The sequence below is a fragment of the Pteronotus mesoamericanus genome, unplaced genomic scaffold (genome assembly GCF_021234165.1).
Source record: "Pteronotus mesoamericanus isolate MK-2021 breed Mesoamerican mustached bat unplaced genomic scaffold, CSHL_Meso_final contig_256, whole genome shotgun sequence".
NCBI lineage: Eukaryota > Metazoa > Chordata > Mammalia > Chiroptera > Mormoopidae > Pteronotus > Pteronotus mesoamericanus.
This window is the reverse complement of record NW_026555108.1, coordinates 3,895,621-3,921,516: the sequence shown is the minus strand read 5'-3', so window position 1 is coordinate 3,921,516 and position 25,896 is coordinate 3,895,621. Positions and strand designations below refer to the sequence as shown.

Genomic DNA, 25,896 nt, shown 5'->3' with positions numbered 1-25,896 from the left:
TGATGTCTGTGTGTGGTGGAGGTCTGTCCTCCCTCCCTGCCGTCACTCTTCCCGAGTCAGGCCCTCATCTAGGGCAGGCAGTGCCTCCAGCCCCAGTCCTCCACCACTCTGGCTGCTGGAGAAGGACACCATGGTATGGAGGAGCATGAGAACAAGGACATAGAACCGGATCCTGCTGGGGCTGAGGCGGGAGCCCCCAGAGACCGGCAGCAGGGAGGGCTTGTGGCTGATGCGGCCTGGGGGTTCATGGCGGGGGTGGTAGTGGCGGTACTGTTGGTGGTAGTGGTGGAAATACGAGTGGTGAAACTGCTGGTGGTGGGTTTTGGGGGCCTCAGACTCCTTGAATTTCTTCTTCTCCGACTCACAGGAGACCCACTGCACGTCACAGCACTTGCTTTCCGGCCGCTTTGGCGAAGTATCCAGCAACCCTGCCAAGGGATAAGGAAGGTGTGGAGGGGTGCTCAAGGGGCTGAGGCCTGTGCCTCTCCTAGAGACGAGCTTTTCACCGCTGGCACCCACTGCTCTGGGAGCCACGGCCAAGACTCCCTTCCCCCTGCCCCTCACCGCCATCCTTGTCCAGACTCCTCTCCCAGGGCCGCAGATGGTTGCTCTGGGATGACTCCCGGGCATGTCCTAGAGAGGGCCACTCTGCTCGCTGCCCCTATTCCACCTGCCCTTATCCCAGCCCGGGGACCTCACTGCCCGCTCCTCCTCCGGACACTACCCTTCTTCTAACCTGACTTCCCCATTGTCCTCCCTGCTACCACATCCCAGGCTGCTGCCTGCCCTGGGCCCTGTCCTCCTCCCTCCTCCCCAGGGCCCTGCCTTTACCTGTACAGATAAAGCCAGGGAGCCCTCCGTACACCATTTCCTCATTGTCGGGGAGTATAAAGGGGCACCGGGTCTGCACCTCCAGGCAGTACTGCTTGCAGGGCACCCAGCGCTCGCATTCCTGCTGGGTCACGCTGAAGTATTCTGAGCACAGCCAGGCCTTGTAGACAGCCTGTGGGAAAAGGAAAGAGCGTCAGCCCAGGCGTCAGCCCCTTCCTACCTCAGAGGAAAGGGATGAGGAGGGATGTACTTGCAGCCTATGGGGGTGGGGGTGGGGGTGGGCTCACCAACACAACCCCAGGATCCAGGAAAGGAGGAGAAGAAGGGTTTGGATCAAGACCACTAGATCCCACCTTAAGACTCCCAGCTCATAGCCAGGACTCCTGAGTCCACAAGGTTGCAATCATCTGAGTTAGAATGTGTTTGCTGGTAAAATCGCAAAATTACTCTTATGTCTGAGCTGGATGGCACCTTGCCAATCATCCCATGCAACCCTACCATTTTACAGTTGGCCCAACGGGGTTCCTTGACTCGTCCGAGGTCACCTATGATGGGGCCAATTTCAGTTCTGTTCAATTCAGCAAACATTTTTTTGGCCGATGACGGAAATTCAAGAAAGAGATCGAGTAATCCTTGCCCCACGTCATTAGGGTGTTGTGTGGATCAAATAGTATGATGCATAGGAAAATATGTGGTAAACTCTAAAGCGCAATACAAACATGAGGGGTTGTTTTGAATAAAAACAGGGATCTGCCTTACCAGGCACCACACGTGATTTCAAGCTCTACTTAATCTGTGCTCAGCCCTGGTGGAGGTTGGGGGGTACACAGTGTTTCATTTGGAAACTCTGCATTACCTCACAGGTTTATTTCCTGTCCCTTATCTAGCCCACTGCTGTCAGGTGCTGGGTCCCAGGCATGTGCCCCTGACTGGGAATCAAACTGTGACCTTTCACTTTGCAGGACAATGCTCAACCCACTGAATTACACCAGTCAGGGCCAGCACCTTCATTTTTAAAAAACATTTTATTTATTTACTTTTAGAGAGAAGGGCAGGGAGGGAGAGAGGGAGAGAAACATCGATCAGGTTGCCTCTCACATGCACCCAACTGGGGGCCTGGCCCATAACCCAGGCATGTGCCCTGACTGGGAATCAAAACAGTGACCTTTTGGTTTGCAGGCTGGCGCTCAACCCACTAAGCCACACTGGTCAGGGCAGCACCTGCATTTTAACAGGATGCCCAGGCAACTGTCACGCTTGGGGTTAGAGCCCTGCTCACACCTAGTCACCATTTCTTCAGGTGACTTCTCATAGTTGCTCCTCACAGCAATGGTTCTCAGAGTTCTGCCTGCCTCAGAATCCCCAGGGGGCACCTACTAACTATGCAGCAGCCCCTCCAATTCAGCTTTAAGGGGGCTGAGGTGGACTCAGAGATCCACATTTTTAACAAGAGTCTAGGTCATTCTGCCAAAGGCCTTTCAACGACACTCTGAGCAACATGGTCAGAGCATCTTACACTGACTTCAAATATTTACACTAAAATACAAATAACTCCACTGTGAACACAGACTCTGGCAATATAATTCCATATTGGCATTTTCCAGAGCCATCAGTGATGGGTGGTAGTGGGTTGTGGAACAAATCAGCCCTGCGAGGAACAAAGCATTGCTTGGGACTTTTGATATCTCAGTGGCATATGATATTTAACATGCTCTAAATCTTAAAATGAAGTTCTTGATTGTTTTTTTTAACTCCAAATCATTGCTCTCACCCCCAAGTATTGGCCATTTCAGGCCATGTCCACCCAACTGGGTGTCCAAGCTGGGATCCTAGGTGTAAGCCTTCAGTCTTTGTTTCCCCTGCATCCCCACAGGCCGTCCATCCACAAGGCATGCCAATTCTCGTTCCACAGCCACAGCTCCGTGCAGGCCACTGGCATTTGTCACCTGGATGACACTTTTCTATCTGGCCTTCCTACCGCCACCCTTTGTCTTTCCAACCCACTGTTCACACAGGAGTAACAGCAACCCCCAAACGCGCCACAGCATCATGTTACTCCCTTGCTTCAAACTCTTCAAAGCATTTAGGATAAAACCCCAACTTTCGACCACAGACTTCAAGCCCCTGCATAACTGGACCCCTCTGTCTCTTCATTCTCCTCTTCTACCCCTCCCTTCAAGCTCATCATGCTGCGTCCACACACAGAGGTTTTCTTTCTTTTCTTTGAACATGACCTACTTCTTCCCACCTCGGGGCCTTGGCACATACTGTTCTCTTGGCCAGGAATGCTCTTCCCACTGCTTTTGGCATAGCTGGGTCCTTCTCAGCTCTCAAGCCTCAGTTCAAATATCAGCTCCTCAGAGAGGGTCTTCCCTAACCACTCTAGCCAGAGGCTGCCCCTCATCATTCTTTTTCTTAACTGTTCACCACAAGGATGACTTTGGCTGCATCTTTGTTTTATGCTTCTCTGCATGAAAACAGATATAGGTTTGTCTTATGGACCACTGTGTACCCAGCACAATGTATGTGAAAACTGTCTGCTGATTGAATGAACAGGACGAATAAATGAGGACAGGTCCCTACTCTCAGAGAAGTTCCAGATTCATGGGTAGACACATTGAACTTGAATTCCTGCCATATGTGCCGTATGATCCCCACCATAGGACTGGTTAAACCACTGGCCATTGGAGGTGAACAAATAGAAAAGCTGGGCAAGATTTCAGCAAAGGATAATAGCTGAGGGAGGACTCACAGTAGGATTTTAGATTGTTGGGTAGAGATGAGACAAAACGGCATTCCAGGCTGTTGCAACAGCTTCAACAAAGCTATGGAGGTGAGTGAACTCATGGTGTGCTAAGAGAACAGAGAACGATTTTGTATGAATGGACTGGAAATGGTACCGATCTCCTGTGGATGGACATTTAAGTTATTGCCAAGTTTTCACTACTACAAACAATGCTTCAGGAAATATCTTTGTACACATGTCTCTTAGATGCCTGCATTACATTTTATATATTTGAACTAAAAGTGAAATTACTGGGATAAAAGGGATGTGCAAAGGAATGAGAAAGGAGTGAAAGGAAGGTGGAAAAGAACACATGAAGGTGACGGGCAGGGTGGACGACAGCTGGAAGGGTCAGAGATGGGGCCGAGGGGTAGGAGAGAGAGGCAGAGGGGAAAGGGGGTACAAGGGAGGATGTGTGTAGGAAGGAGTAGGAGGTTGGAGGGCAGGAAATGGTGCAGATAACAGCGGTAAAAAAGAGCGTAAAGGAGAAAGAGCAGGGAATAAGAGAGGGAGGGTGCAAAGGAAGTAAAGAGGTGTGGTGGGGTGAAAGGGGATGAATGTAAGAAAGAGCAGGGGGTGAGGGGATGGGGGTAGGAGGAGGCTGTGAAAATGAGGGGCAAGAAAGATGGAGTAAGAAAGATGAGGGTGAGAGTGAGCAGGGAGAGAAAGGGGGATGAGGAAGATGGGAGTAGTATAAGAAAGCAGGGGTAAGAAAGAGATACGAGAGCAGAAGGAGGGTAAGAGAAAGAAGTAAATGTAAGGAAAAAAGAGGAAATCCCTAGAGCAGAGGGCCCCAGAGACCCTGCAGTGTCAAGATGAGGCTCAGTCTGCAGCCTCACCACAATCTCTGCACTTTGGACCCAGAGTCCACCTCAAGCTTCACCCCAAACTGTTTGGAATCGCCCCCTCCTCCACCAGAGGGGTTCGGTGGCCCCTCAGGGATTCTCCCTGAGTGCTTCCAGGTCATCATTTCTGCGCCTAGGTGAGGAGGCTCCACTGGAGTTCTAGCCCTCCCTCTGGGCAACTGCAATTAGTCTAATGACAGGCTGTGGTGGCTGCGCACTCCCCTAGTCCGCTCAAGGAAAGATGGAGGAGATCCAAGGAGGGAGAGAGGGAGGCAGAGGGGGAGAGGAGCGGCTTGATGGTGGGAGAGCTGCGACCCTCCCTCAAGCCCCACCCCCACCTCACCCCCAGCCAGAGTCACCATGACAACAAGTGGGTGAGCAGATTGCCTGAGGAGGACACCAGGCTTGTGGGTGGTGAGGCAGAACAGGCAAGAAGCTAATGAAGGGAAATGGAGGAAGAAGAGTGACAAGGGGCCAAGAGGTAATGCAATTCCTTGGTCCCACAGACGGCCAGCTGAGGCAATTGCTGGCCCACCTGCTCCAGGGGTGGCCTGGGGTCCTTCTCAGGTGAAAAGTCTGGCTCTCAGTGCTACCGCTTGGGCAGCAAGCCCACCTCAGTCCCTGCAGCCCTCTTCCCTAGTCGGGCCTAAGTAGCTTGCCCTGTCTCATCAATGTTAGGAGTGAGCCACAAGGAGCCGTCTGGTTTGTGCAGGCACGGGGGCCCTGGGCACTCATCCACAAGGACAGCAAGAGCCAGGTTAGGAGAGCGGTGGTGCTCGCTGGAGCTGGGGCATGCAGGGAACAGGGATTGCCTTCAAACCAAACAGTCAGTTGACAGATCCACTGAGCCAAGATTCACCAAGACTCATGCAGGGCCAGAAGGTTGGAGATCTTTTGTTCTAGTGTCATGACTCTGGCTGCATATTAGAATCACTCAGTCTTTTATTTTTATTATTTTTTTAAATCCTCAGCTGAGGATATATTTATTGATTTTAGAGAGAGAGGGGGAGAGAAAAAGAAAGAGAGAGAAACATGGATGTGAGAGAGAACCATCAATTGCTTGCCTCCCATACCTGCTCTGACTAAAGATCAATCACGCAACCTAGGTGTGTTCACTGACCAGGAATCAAACTTGCAACCTCTTGGTGCATGGGACGATGCTCCAACCAACTGGGCTACCCAGCCAGGGCAGAGAGTCTTTTAAAAATGCTCCTACTTGTCCTGACCAGTGTGGATCAGTTGGTTGGCCATTTCCACAAAGTGAAAGGTTGCCGGTTCGATTCCTGGTCAGGACGCATATTAGAGGCAACCAATAGATGTTTCTCTCTCACATAGATGTTCCTCTCCCTCTCCTTCTCCCTCCATTGCCCTCCCTCTCTAAAAATAAATAAATAGCCCTGGCTGGTGTAGCTCAGTGGACTGAGCGCCGGCCTGTGAACCAAAGGGTTGCCAGTTCAATTCCCAGTTAGGACACATGCCTGGATTGTGGGCCAGGTCCCCGGTTGGGGGAGTGCAAGAGGTAATCTCTCCCTCTCTTTCTCCCTCCCTTCCCCTCTCTCTAAAATAAATAAATAAAAATTGTTAAAAAAAAAGAAGATATATTAATAAATAAATAATCTTAAAAAAAAAAAAAGGCTCCTACTTGGCTCACACCACATTCCAGACCAACTAAGTCAGAATCTCTGTGGGTGGAGCCCATACATCTGTAGTTTCTCAAAACAGCTCAGGTAATTTTAACATGCAGAGAACTGTCAGCTTAGCTGTACTACATCATTTTGCAGATGAGGAAACTGAGACCTAGGAAAGGGAGAGGACTTGTCTACAGCCACAAAAAATAGTGGTAGAGGGAGGAAGTTGAAACCTGGTTTCTCAACTCCAACTCCAGGCTTCTTCCAACTGGGTAATCCTACCAGCGACTTTGAGGTCCAAACTCAGGGGGCAGGCAGGACACAAGGATGTGGGTAGGGGAGGACAGCGAAGAACGAGGCCTGCTCTGGGCTTTCAGGCTCTTCCAACTCCAGCCAAGGCAGAGAAGGCTTCTTCATCATACCCTGTCCTCTGAGCTTACCCATCCTGGGCCCCTGAGGTACTGGTAGAGGATGGGTGGGGTGGGAAGCCTTGGCCTGGCAGTGCCCTCCTTTCACCATAGAACCCCCTTTCCCACTTCAGTCAGGCCACCGCTGGGCTCAATCAAGTTCTAGCTGCTACAGCCAAGTTGCTATGGGAACTGGGAGGGGAAGGAAGCAGGGAGTAACTAGAGGGAACACCAATTAACCCAAAAAGGAAGCTGGAAAGGCTGTCCCACCCCTCCTCCCAGCTGGGCCGCTAAGCCACTCTTGAAATGCCAGCAGGCAAGATGAAGGGGATCCCCACGCCTCCTGGGCTCTGCAGCTGCCAGTTCAGGGTGGAGAGGGAGGACATGAAGAGCCTCACCTTCCTGCTCCCTGGCTGGAAGCCCTGGCCAGGGCATTCTCATCCCTAGGCTCCTCTGGAAAGAAGTGCCCCACTTCTGGCCCCTAGGCTGCTGCCTGAATGCACACAAGTGCCACACAAGTGCATGCATATACATACATCCCAAAGCCAAGAGTCAAGGCTAGAGGGTTTAGGAAGAGGAGGCTGCCCTGGAGTCCTTGGTTTGGGGACTCAAGAACACTCTAGAGAGGAGAGCTTCAGCTCTTGCCAACCAGGAAGTCGGCAGTTTCCTTCTTGAATTCCAACGGGGCTCCCCTCCTTAGGATGTGCTTCCCCATCCAAATCCTCCCTACAGACCTTCTCTTCAGGGCTGCTTGTTTTCTTAATGTACCCCTGGGACCCTTGGCCAGGAGCTGCAGCTGCAGAGCCTGAGGAGGAAGAGAGGCAATCTGGGCTGGGCTTGGGAATGAAAGCTACTATCTATAGCACAGAAATAACCACCTAACCCTCAGATTTTAGCTAGGGGGAAACTGAGGCCCAGAAAAGTCAGGATGAGAAAGAAGGGAGGTGCACTGATGAGTAATCTGATGCCTTTTTGCACTGCATCCATCAGCAGACATAGAATTGTGCTCCAATTCCTGATTCTGGGCTTTCGAAGAGTTGGATCAGAGCAGGGTAAGGTCAAAGTCAGTGTTTCCAGCCCAGGGGAAAGAGACCATGGACATAACTCTGGTGACAGCAGTAGTTCGCTGGGATTGGCAGAGTCATCCTGGGATTACAGGCCTTACAGGGCAAATCCAGGTGGATGACATGGCTTTACTTAAGTGGCTATAACAATCGGCAATAGCTTTCCTGCTTCTGAGAATGAGCAGTCATGAGTCAAAGTGGCCTGGCCCGGCTTGGAGGAAAAGTGGGGGAGATGACTGGACAGGGGAGTGAGGACCTAGAGCACGTGCAGTTCCAGAGGGTCCTGGTACCTCCAAGCCTCTTAGGACATCCACTCATGGAGCAGATGATGGGTGGGCCTGGCCTGGCCTGGCCCGGGTCAGCCTGGTGAGTGGAGAAGTAGTGTCCCTAATGCAGGGGCAGCTCGTAAGGGGCCTTGGTGATCCGTATCAATCAGGCGAGCAGAGAAGGCAGCTTGATGAGCTCCTTGGAATGGAAGGGGATGTGAGAGGCACTTTCCTATCTGCTGTTGAAATTTCCATGCCAACAACACTGCCCAGCTCTATGCAGCCAGTAATAATTGAGACCCCCTTGTCACAGGACACTCACTGCCTCCTCAGGCAGCTCATACCTTCAGACAACTCTGGCAGTTAAAGATGGTCCTCCTCCTTCTGGGCTGACAGAATGCCTCTGTGGCTTTCCTCACGGTTCCTACTAGCTCTTTTGGGGTCACACGGAATAGTCAGCTTCCTGTCCGCCGTGGCAGCCCTGCAGATATTTGTAAACATCCTTGATTTGGGTCTTCCCGCCCATTTGTCAGTGCAAGGATCACATCCTGAACACCTTCCGAGTACCGGGCACTGGGCTGGGGAGCTACCGATCACAGAGGTGTGTAAGACAAACTGCCGTCTTCAAGGAGGAGGGACAACCTTGTGAAGCAATCATTGTAAGTCACAGTGACAGGCAGAGGAAGGCCATGCCCATATTACGATATGTTCTAGATGCTGAGGAGGAACTGGGCTTCTTCCCTACAGGTGAGGGGGAGCCTTTAACAAGTTTTAAATAATTGTTTTTTTAATTGCTTATCTCTTCTGTGATTAACTTTTCAGACCATGTGGGGAGTGTAGGCCTCAATACTGGAGATAGAGAGACCTGTTAAGATACTCCTGCAACAATCCAAGGGAGAGATGATGGGGACCTCAACGAATGCAGTAGCGGCAGAATTAAGAAAAGGAGAGAAGGGGGTGGATGGGAGAAGACATATCAAGGAGGGAGAATCAACAGGATAACTTACGGAGGTGGGGAAGGAGGGAGGAGGAGGGGTCCAGGATGACTACCAGGTTTCTGGCTTGAGTGGCAGGATGAATAGTAGTTTTATTCATTAACCTTGCAGAGGTCACAGTTAAAAAAAAATCACATAGTATAGGTCGTGTGTATCTGAGAGATATACTTATTACTAGTATGCACTGAAATGTGAAAAAAAATTAAAAACACTGCAAATTTGCACTTATATTTATGTAATAAAATACATGATTTATTATTTTCAGTCATGACCTAGAAATTATTAAACAAAGAAATATATAAACATATAGAATAAAAGTTATTCTTTTCAAGTAACAGAAATGTGGATATTGCTAAAAAATTACAATAAAAAAGTCTTTAATATTAATTAATCAGAATCATAATAGTTGGCTTTGCAAAACGTTTGTAGCAGTCATCGCAAACAATATTGCTATGCTCAAGGCATAAATACTTTTTGCAACACTTGCAAAAATATTTTGATAAGCGGCTCGTTTTGGATGCATAGCACCTAACTCATCTTTTTCTTTTTTCTGCTTGTGAAGGGAGCCATACCTATGTCGTTATGGCTTAATGTAAGTCATATAAAAATGCGCAGCTAGTCATGACCTTGAAACTATGCATCCAATATATGTAACAATATTTAAGAAAAGAGAAAATAGTTTGTATCTCTCATATCTGCTGCAAATTCCACAGGGGTTAAGGAAAGGAAGCCAGGAGGAGGAATAGATATGGAGGTGAAGAAGATGAATTTAGTTTTGGTTATGTTGATTTTGAAGTAATGTGGGTTAGCTAGGTAGAAATGTCAAGGGGGCAGTTGGACACAAAGGTGTGAGCTCTGAGGGAGGGTCTGGGGCTAGACATCAAGGTTTGGAACTCATCAAGAGTTAAGGGGTTAGCTCTGGCTGGTGTGGCTCAGTAGACTGAGCACCAGCCTGCAAACAGAAGGGTCACTGGGTCACTGGGTCACTAGTTTGAGTCCCGGCTAGGGCACATGCCTAGGTTATGGGCCAGATCCCTGTCGGGGGGTGCGCTAGAGGCAACCAATTGATGTATCTCTCACATATCCATGTTTCTCTCCCTCTCTTCCCCTTCCCTCTAAAAATAAGTGAAGTCTTAAAAAAAGAGTTAAGGGGTTAATCATCAGGAACACAATAGGACTATACTTTCCAACACTCTTTGAAATTAGGCTTCGACAATGAAATGTGAATTGAAACGACATGGATCTCTCTTGGGGGAAGCTTTAAGAGCTGGTATATATGATTTGCCACATTCTCCTCCCTATGCAGCTTACTGTGGAAGGAAGCAGTGTTGAAATGAATCCTTTACTAGCCTGGGTCTCTTGGTGTCATGAGCACATGATCCCTGCTGACCTGTTTTGGACATGTATTGTGAGCAAGCAGTAACTGTTTGTTGTGTGTTAAGCCTCTGCTATTTGGGAGCTGTTTGTTACCAGAGCATAAACTGGCTCCCCCTGACTGATAAAGCACTAGTGGAAGCCAAAGAAGTGGGCGATATTGCCTAGGGAGAATGAGCACAGAGAGAAAAAGGATCAACAGTGGATCCCTAGGAAACACTAACATTTAAGGGGCAGATGGAGGAAGGGAGTCTGATGAAGATGGAGGAGTGGTTTAACAGACTGGAGGAGAAACAGAAGAGAGTGACATTCTGTAAATTAGGGAAGGAGAGACTTTCAAAGAATAGGGAGTGGTCAGCAGATAAGGACTTAGACACAGTCATGCTGGCAGTCTCACCACAGTGAGAGCAGTTTCAGTGGAGCAGTGGGGGAAAGAACCAGACTGTGGCCAATTTAAAAGGGAGCAAGAGGAAAGAAAAATGGAGATAGCTATGTGTAGACTACTCTCCCAAGAAGCCAAAGATTCCCACTTTTTTCAACTATTACATGGGCTGTGGTTTCCAGTTCTCTCTTCTATCCTGGTTGTTCATTCAGATGAGTGCCTATTTTTCTGGGTCCCTTGCAACTGGACACAGTCACAACAGACATTTTATCAACTGAATCAAGTAGAAGTTTCAGCCCTCCTGTCTTAGAAGCTCTGTTTCTGTTAATGCAGCCTAAGACCACATTTGCTCTATGGGGGACAGTACTGTATGCTTCTCGGATTTATTGGCGATGGATAGGGGAAGGCCTCCCTGGAGTGTGGGATCAAAGACGGCACAGATAAAAGTCCCCGCGAGGAGCCCAAGCCTTCTGGTGAGCTATCTGTATAAATTAAACATCCTTGAGACTGTAGGCTCCCTGAAGACAGAGGCTATACTTTGTTTATCTGTGCATTGTCTTCAGGGTTTCACATGGAGCTGGATATAAGGAAAAGGTGTTTGCTAAGTACTTGAAATCCAAGCCTCCAGGATCTAGTCCACACTGGAGCAAGGTGAAGAGCTCCAATTAAATGATGGAAGTAATGGGTGGTTTAATGAGTTTGCATGGATTTTTATAGCCCTGATGGAGAAATTGGGGATGTACTAGCAAAAACGTCATAGAAAACAAACAAAAAGGCAATTATTAACTCCAGGAAAACAAGTTGACCAAGGAAGAAAATGTAATCACAGTATTCTACATGACTCGGCTGTGAACAATAGTCATAATCTTAATAATGTAAACACGGGCTACTGTTAAAGTCTGCAACGGTGATATGTCCACATCGCATGTCTGAGGGGAGGGAGGGGCAGTATGTGTGCACACATGGTGCTGCTTGTAGTAAGACAGCTAAATCCTTTAATAAAATAAAAAGTCAATAGATATTTAAAGCAGAAAAAATTAAAAAAAATAGCAGTATTGACATGCCATTTAGAGATGTGGAGGTAAATATCAGAAGAAACAGCTAAGAGATTTGCAAGTATTTAACTCTGAAGAGTGAGGCTTAGGGATTGGAACACAGGGCTTTTGTTTTAGTTATAAGCATTGAGATCTATATTTATTACATGAAAGACAGGTACAAGCTACAAGCATATATATCACATGTATATTATTAGCACATATATATGCTAACAAGGATATATATAAGATAGATATACACATGTATGTATAGGATCTGGCACAAATAATTCCTTTTTATTACAAAATCTTCTGTTACAAAATCATAAGCATGCAATTCTGTACCATAACAATATCACACTCAAGCACACCATATGACATTTTAGGTGAAATGTTCAAATTAAAACTAGAAATTATTATACCCATATTATTACCCGAATAGCCACACTCAAGCAGCAAGTACTTCTGCCAGGCCCCGTACATATATGTATGTATACGCATCCACACGTATACACACAGATATTTAAAACAGAAAAGTCAAGAAATAGCAGTATTGGCATGCCATTAGAAATGTGGCGATAGCCTGGCCAGGTGGCTCAGTTGGTTGGAGCATCGTCCCATACATAAAAAGGTTAGGGGTTCGATCTCAGTCAGGACACATACCTAGGTTGCGGGTTTGATCCCTGGTCAGGGCCTATATGGGAGGCAACCAATCGATGTTTCTCTCTCACATTGATGTTTCTCTGTCCCCCCCTTCCTCTCCCGAATAATAAACATATTAAAAAAAAAAAAGAAATGTGGAGCTAAATATCAAAACAAATAGCTAACTCTGAAGAGCGAGTGTGTGTGTGTGTGTATACATATGCATATATATAAATATATAGATATATCGTATACCTATCTTTTAAAATTAGGGAAATATATTATTCTTATAAAATAAAAAAAATAAGCTGATTTACCTCCAAAACAATGAAGCAAAATCCTTAAGACTTGACCCGACCAACCTCACCAGATTCAGCTCCAAAGTCACAAAGCCCCAAAGCTCCAGGCCCTGTACTCCATCACCACTGTCCTGGTCACAGGCTTGGGCCAGTTCAGCTTAACACACCAAGAGAATGAATGAGTGGTTTTACAGCCACAGAGAGGACTAATATGATAGGAGGTGAGCTTTGGGAGCTTCTGTGTCCAATGGCTGTGGAGGCCACCACAGGAATGGTGCCAGTGTGACAGTGACAACCATTGCTTCCTTTGAGCTGCACATAAACGTGTGTGGCATAAAATCCCACTGCTCCTCCCAGGCACGCCTGCCTGCTGTGCGTTGCTAGTCCTGAGCCAAATTCCTGGAAGACATCTCTAGTCTTCTGCAGGGATCTTCGTGAAACCAGCTTCCTGCCCCTGCCTTTCCTCCTTCCCCAAATGCAGTGCCTTGCTAGACAGATGAGAGGCTGGAGAAAACAGAGACCTGATAAAAGGACCTGTCAGCTGTGCTTGGTGTCTGGGGGTTAGGTAAGTCAAAGCGTTAGCCCCCTTCAACATGTGAATCTCTCCGGCTGCCTTCTGCCTCCTGACCTCCGACCCCCATATCAGACACTTCAGCTCCTGCTCCCATATTACCTTTCCTTTTTCCTAAGCACTCCACCCCAGTGTTGTCAATCTCAACTGGGTATTAAGCAGTCATTTGGATTAAACAGATCTAATTAAGGTGAGAATAATAGGTGCCATTTATTAAGTGTGTACTATATGCTAGACTTTGTTCTAAGCAACTGACATTTATCAAGTCACCGAATCCTCACAACCATCCCTGGAGGTGGAGACATATTTACAGGTGAGCACAGGAAGGACAAGAGGGTTTAAATCAAGTTGCTGAGGGCCACAAAGCCAATAATAACAACAGTGCATTTTGATTTCAGACACTGTGATCTTAAGAGATTAGCATGTTGTATGTCATTTAAGCCTCCTAATGGCCCCATTTCTTAGTTTCAAACACAAAGAAAGGGAGGTTTCAAAAGGTATGAAAGAATATATTCAAGGTTTCAACCACTATTTCATGGAGAAGACGGATTTCAAACTGAAATTGGAAGCCAGGTTTACCCGGACTTCATTGCCCAAACTCTTTCTTAGGGGTCACATTGCTCCTCAGATGGTTCCTCCAACTTCACTATCACCATGAAAATAATTAGCTTGTTACCCCAATGAATCTTTTTGATGGAGTTGCAGGTCAAGTTGGGGAAAAATTTCTAGGACTGGGCAGGAGGGTACTTTTCTAAAATCAGTGTATGCAGCCCATTCTCTGTATGAGTAAGATTTTCTTCGCAAGGGTGTGTGTGTGAGGGGGAGAGCATCTGGGTACTAGGGGCTACAAAGGAACATTTTCCCCATCTCTCTCTCACACACACACACACACACACACACACACGCATGCACGCACGCCCGCGCGCCCGCGCGCGCGCCTCCCCGCCAGAAGACAGAGGTGTTGAAAAGAGGCAACCACTGCTTTGTTTCTTTCAAACCCACCGGCTTCCTACTCAGAGCCCCGGGCTCGCTATTTCTGCTATAATCTTGGCAAATGGTGAAGAGAGGGCAGCCGTCTCCTTGGGGAAAGGTTCTCTTGCCTTTGGACATGAGTTCTCCTGTCCTATCAATTAGGGGCCTTTGGAACTGCCTTTTTCTGGAAGACTCCAATGCTGGAGTCCGTTCAGAAAGATCTCGCGGCAGCTGTGCAACCCTACCTAATTGCTCCTTCTGCTGAGCTTGCCCCATAAATGTTCTTCATTGCAAATCCTTTGATCCAGTTAAGATGGAAAGTTAGCCAGAGCTGGGCTCAGATTCTGGGTCTGCCACTACCTGGTTGTGGTCTTGGACAAATCACCTATAAAGAGGCAGGGACTCGGCCTCTAATTTGCTGTGTGACTGTGAGCAAAGTACTTCCCCTCTCTGGGCCTCAATTTGGGTCCAAAATAATGGTCCCTAGGGTGGCAGCATGTCTGGGGAAAAGACAGTGTCAAACATTTAAAAACTCAGACAGTCCTGCAGGCAAATCTTGGGCCTGCTCTTACCAGCTATGAAACCTCAAGCAAGTTACTTAAATTGCCTGATACACACTTTCTTCATCTGCCAAAATGGAGATAATAAAAGCACCTATCCTTACCTTTCTGTAAATGATGTCAGCAGAGCAACTAGCACAATGCTTTACCCATAGTATAATTACACTGACACAGATTGGGTAGTACCATTGCCTTCTGGCAATCAAATCCCTGGATTTGACCTGGATTCAAATCCCAGCCCCAAGTCTTATAGTGGAATGACCTTGAGCTAGTTACTTAACCTCTCTGAGCCTTTCTTCTCCTATGTCAAGTGGAGATAAATATGTACACATGTCACAAGGCAGACATAAGAATTAAGTGAGATAAAGTATATAAAAGGTGGCTGGGATAGTTCTTTTTTCCTCCACTTCCTCTTTCATCGCTAAGATTCAAATAAACTGCTACAAATGTGATCAGAAAAGGTTAAACCGTTAATACATATAAAAGAGTACATACAAATCAATAAGAAAAACACAAGACACGAACAAACAATTCACAAAACAGACTATACAAATGAACTATAAACAAGAAAAATGAATGCTTGACCTAAGGAATGTGAATTAAAAGCCAACGCTATACCATTTTCAACTCCAAATTAGTAAAGCTTCAAAAACATGATAACACTGAAAAAGAGTTGTAAATTAGTCCCACATTTCTGGCGAGGGTATAAACTAGAAAAATCCTTCTGGAAAGCAATTTGGTAAGAAAGAAATCTGCATGTCAAAAGCCTTAAAAAGGTTAATGCTCTGATCCTGTAAGACTATTCCCAAATGTTCATCCTGCAGAATTCATGTTTACGCTCCTATCTATGCAAAACAAAGGGAAGAAAGAGGCGTTTTGTGTGCAGATATTTCTGCAGCTCTGAGAGAGAGGTTCTACAAATGGTTAACATTAGTGACCTCAGGGCAGTGGGACTGGTGAGGTTACTAATGTTTTCTTTACAAGTGTCTGTACTGTTAGATTTGGTACAATGAGTATGCATTATTTTGTGATTTAAGAAACTCAGCCAAGTAGAGAAATAAGAAAAAAATAATTGAGATAGTATTTATCTTAAAAAAGGAAACATGAGTCAGACAAAGATTTATGAACAAACATATTCATCACAGCATTATTTATAATAGTACAATTGGCAATAAAGTAAATATCTAACAACAGAGGACTATACTGCACTATATATAAATTGCATTATATTCATGTGATGAGATATTGCACACTCATTAAGAATGATGTTTACAAATATTTAATTACATGGAAATATACTCAGTATAACTTTTAATAAAATGTTAAAAATACCAGGGTAAAAAAACCTGTATGTTTTCAACTATGTAAAACTATATAGTCACACCTATTAGGATGGCTATTATAAAAAATGAAAAATAACAAGTGTTGCTGAGGATGTGGACACATTGGAACCCTTGCGCACTGCTGGTAAGAATGTACCGGCATAATGATTTAGCCATTGTGGAAAACAGTACGGTAGGTTCTCAAAGAGTTAAACATGGAGTTACCATGTGATCCAGAAAGTGCACATCTAGATATATATCCTGAAGAATTTAAAAGCAGGGATTCAAACAAATACTTGTCCATCAATGTTCATAACAACATCACACACAATAGACAAAAGGTGGAAGGAAATGAAAACCTATGTTCACACCAAAACTTGTTCATGAATGTTCATAGCAGCTTATTCATTATTGTCCAAAAGTGGAAACAACCCAAGTGTCTATAGAGATGAATGGATAAACATGGTATATCCAGACAATGTAATGTTATTCAACCACAAAAAGGAATGAAGTACTACTGATCAAGTACCAATCCATGCTATAACATGGATGGCCCTTGAAAACATTATATTAAATGAAAGAAGCCAGACACAAAAGGACGAGTAGTGTGTGATTCTACTTATATGAGTTACCTAGAATAGTCAACATTATAGAGATAGGAAGTAGCATAGAGGTTACCAGGAGCTGGGGGGAAGAGAGGGAGGGGAGTTCCTGCTTAATGGGTATAGTGTTTCTGTTTAGGAGAACAAAAATGTTTTAGAAATGGATAGCAGTGATGATTGTATAACATTGCAAATGTACTTACTGCCACTGGATTTGCACACTTAAAAGTGGATAAAATGGTAAGTTTTATATGTATATTTTACCACACTAAAAAAACTAAAAAGGTTATATATCTATTTCTATATCTATCCATCCATCCATCCATCCATCCATCTATCCATCCAACACATAAAGCCATATGGGGAGGAAATACACCATAACATTAAGAGTGTTTCTATGAACTTCTTTCCTGTTATACTTCTGTTTTCCAAAATTTCTCAAAAAGCACTTTTCTGTAACGGTAAAAAAAGGGATTTTTAAAGGATTCTGAGTCTATAATAATTCTAAAGGATTAACATGTTTGGAAGCTTTAGTTGAGTTCAATACTAAGCAGATAAGCTCACCTTTCACAATCAGCCAGGTAGCCATATTATCTACTGAAAACCAAACAAAAAGACAGGAAATACTACCTCCACCACTACCACACGTCTCTCTCCAGGCAAAACTTGGTGAGTTGGCACTTCCTTCTACCCCCAAGGGAAGCCTAGCTGTCCCAGGCCAGGGCTCACCTAAACCCTGGCATGCGAACTACTGTATTTTGCCACGTATAATGTGCATCCACGGTTTTGTGCTCATTATACACGGGATTATTGTGCCCATCATTATGCCCATGGTATGTAATCATTATACTCATGTATAATGCGCATCCTTATTTTTCCCTCAAAAATTTGGGCAAAAAAAGTGCATATTATACAGGGCAAAATATGGTAGGTGTCCAAAGCCCATGCCAGGCCTAAGCAGGTTCTGGGGTCACAAGGTGTCACTGTTTCCCCTTTCAGCTCTCCCAGCAGTTGCTGGACGGGGCCTGGGCCTGTGCTAGGCCTGTCTAGCAGACCTTCTCTCCCTCCCCATCTGATCCTTTCAGCAGATGGAGGCTGAGACTATAACAGATACCTTCTCCCCAGGCAAGAGGAGCCTGGCTCCTCCCATCTCATTTGCAGAGCCTGCAGAAAAAGGAGGGAGTAAATATCTCTCTTCCTCATGCCCTCCCCCATCGCTGTCCCAAGAGGATACTGGTGATGGGCACTGGGTCTCAAGGACATGAGACTAGGGTATTGAACAGAGAGGATGTTGGTGGGTTCCCACTCTGGATCTGAGATGCTCCAGGGGGTTCCTAGAAGCTACCAAAAGGCTCTGCTGGACTTCACCTGCCATCAGTCCAGCTTCTCACCCCCGTCTCTCAGCAGCCAGCTGGGCATGGATTGCCTCGGGCAGCTGGAGGAGGTTATTAACATTTTTATACACATGTGCATTAGGGAAATAACAGACAGACCTGGGTTTATAGTACAGTCCTCCCACCTTTTAGCTATGTGGTCTGGGTAGGGCCCTTTTTCTCACTGAGCCTCAGTTTTCTCACTTGTAGAATGGGGATAATGATAGAACCTGCCTGCTAAGGTGATTGTCAGAGTAAAATGAGGTGATGGACGCATACAAAGACCCGGGCATCTCCCAAACACTCCAAAGCTTGCCGTTTCCTTTTCAGCTTTCCCTTTCTTAGTCCTTTGTTCTTTGGTGCCAGCCTGCCTAGCCTTCTGGCCCCGGGACTTGTGGTTTAGATTTCAGCTCCTCTCTCCAGAATCCATCCAAGCGGGTGCTTTGGCCCCGGCAGCCCATGACTCTGTACCAACTTCTTCCCTTTCCAGGACCAGCTGCAGCTCACCTGGTGCCCCTGCTCTCTCTTCTAAGCACCTGTCTGGCTCAAAGGTGTCAAAAAATCCAGGCTTTTCTGAACCTCCTCTTATGCTCATAGAAAAAAGTCTAGTCCAGCGTCTTTGCTCTGCATGGCCACAGGAATACAACACGCCTACCTCCCAGAGATCTCCCAGGTCAGCAGCATTGGAGCACGGTGCTTCTGAAAGCCCACCTTTGTCTAGACCCCTCACAAGCTACCCCTGGCTATCTAGCAAACAGCCTGCAGCTGGAATTTGCATGTGCCTCAGGCAAGAGCTGAGGAGGGGCAAGTCTGATGCCCAGTTGGCATGGGCACACAGCAGGTAAACAGCCTCAGATGGTGGGAACACAAAGGAACTGCCCCAAGGGAGACGTTGTTCCAGCACAGACTCCCACCCTTGAGCCTGCTGTGTTGTCCTCCACACCCACATACCAGGAAAAGCTGCGGGTGTCCTTTCCCTGAGGTCCCTGAGGTCCCGATGCCTGGGGAGGAGAGTAACATGCACCTACATGGCTTAGAAGCACCCTCTCATGCTTGTGATGTGATTGGAGACCCTTGAGCCTCCTTTAATCTCAGCCCCACCCACTATTTTTTCCCTTTCCTCAGCCCCTACACCTCCACTGTGTTCAGCAGACTCTCCCAGCCAGACCATGAGACTGGGTGGGAGACTGCTAGGTTCCCTTCCTCCATTTAACTCCCCTTACTCCCCACCTTCAGGAGATACCCGTGTATGCCTCTTGGAGGTTCCCGTTGCTATGGTGACTATAGTAGTCAGGAACCAGCCATGAAGAAGGCTGTGTCCGTGTGAGTCTATATGTCTAAGTGTGCGCATGGGTGCACATGCACATGTCTACCCTGAGTGTGGAGGGGAGAAAGGAGGGAGGAGAAACAGAGCAGAGAGGGAAGGGGAGGGATGAAGAGGCCAGGAGCCCTGGCTGGTGTGGCTCAGTGGGCTGAGTGCCGATCTGTGAACCAAAAGGTCACTGGTTCGATTCCCAGTCAGGGCGCATGCCTGGGTTGTGGGCCAGGTTCCTGGTGGGGAGTGTGTGAGAGGCAACCAACATTGAAATTTCTGTCCCTCTCTTACTCCCTCCCTTCCCCTCTCTAAAAATAAAAAAATAAAACCCCCTTAAAAAAGGGGGGCAGGAAAAGAGGAGATCAGAGGGGGGATGGGGAAAAGGGAGGTGAAGTGTGAGTGGGGTGGGAGGGGTATAAGGGGTGAGGAGGCACAGGGGTGTCAAGGGTAAGAGATGCAGTGCCAAGGGGGTTGGGGCTAAGGACTTGGGGTAAAGGTAGGGAGGGGTGTGAGGAAGAGGTGGGAGATGAGAGGTGTGGAGAGGGATGGAAGAAAGGAATGGGTCAACTGTTAGAAGCAGGGCAGGAGTGAGGGGGAGGGGAGAGTGGGATGGGGTGGGGGTAACTATTGGGAGAAGTGGAGGTGTAGGATGTGTAGGGGTAAGGACTAGACAGTGAGGTGTGGCCTGTGGTTTGGAAAGGGTCTAGGCTGATCTTCGAGTAGAAGATTGGGGAGGCTGTGTGGTCATTGGCATGTGGATGGAGGATGTTGAGTGTAGGCAACAACTTGGGAGGAATATGAGGGGTAATAGCAGGGATGGGTCAGGATGAGGTCAGGGGGTCTGGAGAGGTGCGCATGGCAGGAGGCCACTTTCCCAGTACCACGTTTAACGCTCTGTATCCTCGTCTGAGCTAGAAACATGGCCTCTTCTCTGTTCCTGCCCCTTCTAGGAAACGGAGCGCTCAAACTCCTGGGCAGTGAGCTTTTGTGGATCCGGAGGCCCCTCCCCCAGAAAAGGCTTTGCCATGGTTCCCAGGAGGCGGCTTCTTGATTGCCACCCCCTTCCTCCACCCCGAAACAGGGACCAGAGCACCTTCTCTGCCCGCACCAGCCCTGGGTCAGGGAGGCTGACTGTGGGCACTGCTCCCGCCTGTGAGCTTGGGTGACGACAGGGACCTCTGCCTAACTTGCGGCTCCTGCCCTTTGCCCAGCGCTCTGAGCTCCCTGCTCTTGGCCCCAGTGTTAGTCCAGGAGTCTTGTTTGGCAGGAAAGCGGTGGCAGGTGGGAGGAGAGAGGAAGGCAGTGAGGCAGAAACAGCTGCCAGCCAGAGTGGAGGAAGAGCAGGGCCCCAATGGGTATGGGCAGAAGGCGAGGCGCTGGCTCTGGCAGTCCCCCTCCCTTGTGTGGGTGTTAGGCCTCCTCCCCCAGTTCCGTGCTGCTGTTCAGGGAGCAGGCTGTGCTCAGGGGCCTAAACTCTGGGCTGAAACAGGCCTCAGAGGTCACCTGGTCTGACTTTGCCCATCATCTGAAATCAGAGTTTTCTCCACAGCATTTCCTCCAGGGGGTCTGCCTGAATCAGGCCAGACAGTTTCCGGGAAAAGGAGCTCCCTTCCTCCTAAGGCAGTCTGGTCCCTCTCTGGAAGAAAAAAAACCCCCCAACTGTTAACTGAGTGACTCTGTTGCGCCAGACCTAGGTATTGTACAGACTTCTCATGAATAATGACCTCACAGGACTGAGGTTCATTTTACAGATGAGAAAAGTGAGGCTTTGAGGGGAAAAAAGTCCCTAGCTCAAGGTCACAGAGATAATAAATGAAAAAGCTGGGTTTGAGCCCAGGACTTCGTAACTACGAAGTCCCCCTGGAGCTAAGCAGGACATGCCTCTTCTCTTGCACCATGACAACTCTTCCGAGGTCAGAAAGTAGAGACCAAAGCCTCTTCTCCAGGTTAAACAGCTCCTTCAACTCTGTCCAGGAAAACCTGCGTGGCAGCCTCCTCCTGACCTGCCCAGTGAGAGACCCCGAACCCAACACACGGGCTTCCATGGGGGTTCGGGCCAGTTCAGAGTAGGGCAGAACTGTCACATCTTTCCTTGACACTAACCTTCACTGTTGTGGCCCAATGGCTGGTAAGAGAGCTGAGACCTGTCCTTCTCTTGGGCTTCTAGCCCGTCTTGGATCAGAGCTCTGAGAGAAGGGTCCAGGGCTTTGTTCCCATTTCCACCATTCCCCTAGATCCCAAAGGCCTGAGTTAGAAGAGGGAAGGGCAGAGGCGAGGAGAGAGGCGGTCTGAACCAGGCAGGGGCAGGGCAGGCTGGGAGGATGGAGAGCTGTGGGCAATCAGGTGGTTGTCCAGCAACTCCAGGCAGGGCCAGGAGGGCCACAGGGAGGGGGTGGAAAGTATTTTGGGGTGTGTGCACAGGGAGATTAGAGAGGGGTGGAGAGTGCCTGGGGGTGGGGGTGTGTTGGGAGAGGCCAGGGTGGGGACGGGCATGGCCTAAGTTAACAGTGTCCTGCGGTGCGAGAGGAAGTCAGTCGCACATTAAGCAAATGTTGCAACTGGTACTAAATTGGGAGGTGTCGCAGGCGGCAGTGAGGACAGGTATGCTTTGTGGGGCCCTGTGTGGCCCAAAACAGGGGCAGACATTGCAAAGGGAGAGAATAGGATTTCTGGGGCTGCCCAGGAAGGACCTGACTGAGATGCTCAGGACAGGGTCCCAAGGATGGGGGTCACCTGGCCCTGAAGCAGGTTCAGGCTTGGTTTCCAGAAGTAAAGGAAGCCCCCTCATCCTGGCCTTGGGCTGTGGGCTCTCCACCCAGGAGAAGCGTTGAGGATGGTTACCACCTCCAAGAAATGGGGTTGGAACTGAACAGGCAGCTTCTGAGTCCGGGGGCAGCGAAGGCCTGGAATGCAAGTGGGGTGATGGGGCGAAGAGAGGGGGGCTGCCGGAAAGAGGAGAGCAGGGACGTCTTTTCCCTTCGTGCCCACAGCACAGCTGGAATCGAGCACCCTTTAGGTCTAGGCCTCAGCTGAGGGAGAGAGCATCGGAGAGGGGTGGGAAAGACAGGAGGAAAGCTATGGAGCTGGCACTGCCTGTCTCCTGGCACAGCAGGCAGCAAGAGAGCAGGCGGAGTTCGCCTGAGAGGGAGAGAGAGAGAGAGAGAGAGAGAGAGAGAGAGAGAGAGAGAGAGAGAGAGCAACAGCGACAAGGAGACAAAGGCGGGGGGGGGGCGGGGGGGGAGGTGGGCCTGGCCACGGGGAACTTGATGGGAGGCCCTGGAAAAAAAACATGGACTTAGTACGAGAACATGTGGGTTGGAGGCCTGGCACTAGTTGAGTGATCTTAGGGCAAACTGCTCCATCTGATTGCACCTCAGTTTCTTCATCTGTAAAAATGGGGATAATGATGCCGGTATGACCAGTCTCCTCAGGCAGTTGTGATCTCATAAAATATGGGAGAGAGGTTCAAACCCTAGCCATGACATCAATGTCAGGTGTTATATTATTATTTCAAAATACTGGCAGCTACCGCTTTCATTTGAATCCCTCACACAAAAGACTCAGGATGTGAGTGGAGCAAAGATTATTATCTCTGTTTTACAATCAAGCAAATGAAAGCTTAGAGAAGTGAAGTGACATGGCCAAGGTCACGCTATTAACAAGTGGTAGAGGCTGATAAGGCCTAAATCCTGGAGATCAGTGGTCTTTCTCCTACACCAAGTTGCTTGGTAAAAGTCATCAACACAAGTGATTTATTTAGTGCAGGATCAGACACAGCTTGAAGCCAACTCTAACATGGGGAAAACCCCATAGGAAAGTTGTGGCATGGTTTCCCATTTATTCTGGTGATTATTTTTTTAAAGATTTTATTTATTCATTTTTAGAGACAGAGTAAGGAGGGAGAAAGAGAGGGATAGAAACATCAGTCTGTTGCCTCCCACGGGTCCCCAACTGGGGACCCAGCCTGCAACCCAGGCATGTTCCCTGACATGGAATTGAACCTGCGACCCTTCAGCTCGCAATCCAGCACCCAATCCCCTGAGCCACACAAGCCAGGGCTCATTCTGGTGATTATTGAAGAAAAGGAAAGTTGGGGCCGCGGGGTTGAACTGAGGGCCATAAAGGACCCACATTCTTTATTCCTTATACTAGTGGACCATGTTCGTATGTTCCCACTGAGTATGTGTATCTGTGTCTGACACCAAGGCTGTGTGTCTCTATCTCTATATGACAAAATGTGTCCTTCTTCATGTGACAGGACCTCTGCCTTTGTGTCTCTGACATCGTGAGAAGATGTACATGTGTGACAGGGCGTCTGCTTCTATGGCACTGCTTGGCATGAAAACCTCTCTGTGTATCTATGTGACTTTGCCCGGGGTAGTGGTGGTGGTGTATGGCAGTGTGTCTGTGTGTGTATCTGTCTGTACACCTTTAAGAAATGGAATATCTCATTTGGTAGTGTGAGTGAGGCAGTGAGTCAGCTGAGGCTGAGGGAGGCGGGAGGGAGACAGCTAGGTTACGAGAACAGGAAAAAGGAGAAGGAGAAAGTGAAGTCAGGAGCAAGGAGCTGCCCCTTTCCTCCCTAATCCCCTGCCTAAATCCCTAAGGAGCCCACCAAGAACAAGGAATCCTGCAGAAGTCCTCAGGAGCCACATCGGACAGAAAGGGGCACTTTATGCCCCTACCTAAAGCCTTGGTGGCAGACAAGCTAGACTAGGGGGCAATCATCTCCCTCTTCAGCTCTCAGTCCCCCGACTTGAAGATGGGTGAGGCCACTACCCCACCCTGTCTCCTTGTCACTTGACCCTTTGACCTTGCTGTTCTATTTCCTCCCAAAGCCAGGCCACCTGGCCAGGCTGAGCCAACAGGGCAGTAGCACCGTGTCCCAAATGTTTATAGCCCCCACACACCTACCGTCCAGAGTGACCCTGCTGAGGGTCAAGAAGTTTCTCAACTCATCCCTGCCCTAGGCAGGCCCATTCTGCAGCGGCCTTGCCTCTTCTCTGGATCCCTGTTCCCAGCAACCAGAAAGCCAGCTGTCCTCCCACTGCCACCCCAGGGCACTGGGAGGGCACTGGGAGTTTGGTAATGCACCAACCTTCAGTGGCCCTCCCACAAGTCGCTGTGGTCTGTTCCCAGCTTCTTCTTTTGTCACAGGGAGGAGCTGGCAAGGAGCTTCTCCTTGAGAGAAGACAGGCAGGCACCCCTGGGCTCCACCTGCCTAGGCTCTGACCGGCCACCTCAGGTCATATAAGGTCAACACTGTGGTGTGTCCCACCAGCAAGGCGCCCCTCCTCCAGCCCATTCATTCGCAGGGGCCAAAGGGTGAGGGCTAGGTTGCCAATATTCTCCCTTGCCCCTTTGGCCTTCCCCCTGCACCAACCAGTCCCAAGACTTTGAATTCCAGCCCAGGAAAGGAAGAGGGCACCGCTGGCTGAAGATGGAGGCTGGGAGAGACAGATCCCTCTTTCCACCCCTTTGCTAGCCCGGGGCCCCGTGACCCCTCCCTGCTCAGGCGGGGCGGGGCGCCAGGAGGCCCCAGTCAGACCTGCCCAACCCCGGAATTAATAGAAGTTGGCCAGGCGGTGACCTGACCTGAATCCCTGAGGCCCCTTCTCTGGGGCGGGTCCCAAAGTAGCACGCGTAGTGCAGCACTGAGAACAGTGCGGGTGATAGGAGGAGGTGTGGTAGCCAGAGAGGGACACCTCCCCCCGCCCCGGTCCCATAGCCACCGCTCCCGCCGCGTGGCCGCGGACGCCAGAACCTACCTTACAGCCTTTCGTACAGGACCGGATTGAGTACTCTTCCGCCTGTAAGTATTTATGCAGCACGAGGTCGAACTCGTCATATTTTTCCTGAGCATGTCGGTCGAGCCGCTGGTACGCCTCGATACAGTTGCTACACACCTCCCAGGCCCCGGAGCCCGGGCTGGCCACCACGGCCAGCAGGTCCCCCAGCAGGGTGTCCAGGCTGCAGTCCAGGCTGTCGGGGCGGTCCATGCCCAGCAGCAAGTCCCAGACCGTGTAGGTGTCGCAAAAGGAGAGAGTGAAGTTCCGAAAGTGGCCTTTGAGCAAGTTTTTTTTGGCGGAGGAGAACTCGGCCGGGGCACGGGAAGGAGAGTCAGGGGGCCGCAGAGGGGGGGCTGGGGTAGTCGGTTCGAAAAGTCTCTGCAAAGATTGCAGTTTGGTGCAAGCTGCGTCCAGCCCCGTGGGCTCTGGGACGCCGCCGCAGTCCGGCCCGGGACCGGCGGCGGGGGCGGCTTTGGTCAGGTTGCTGTATCGGGGACCGCAGGTGCCCGGGGGCGCGCTAGGCTCGCCGGGCGGCGGCGGCGGCAGTGGCAGCACCGCACGAGGAGGCGCCGGCTGCCGCTCACGGTCGGTCCCCCAGGGCGGCCGCATGGCGCTGCTCAGCTCCCTGGCCCGGGGCCGGGCCCCCGCGCACAGCCACAGATGGTCAGCGAGCAGCACGGTGAAGAAGAGCAGGGACGCCAGGGACAGTCGCCATCGCTGCGCCCGCTCGGAGTCGGCGCAAGGTTTGTCGCTCGGCCTGGGAGCCCAGCAGCAGCAGCAGCAGCAGATAGTCAGCGCGGCGGCGTCTTTCCCGGGCCACATCCAAGCGCCCCTGAACAT

At 49.1% G+C, this 25,896-nt stretch overlaps 1 protein-coding gene across 1 annotated transcript; it reads right to left on the bottom strand.

Moving 5' to 3' along the window:
- Positions 1-25,896, bottom strand: NALF2 (NALCN channel auxiliary factor 2). Its single transcript, XM_054574205.1, has 3 exons — positions 25,036-25,896; positions 832-1,003; positions 1-428 (listed from the first exon to the last, which is right to left on the bottom strand). The coding sequence occupies exons 1-3, from the start codon at positions 25,894-25,896 to the stop codon at positions 43-45; spliced, it is 1,419 nt and encodes a 472-aa protein (XP_054430180.1). The 3' UTR covers positions 1-42.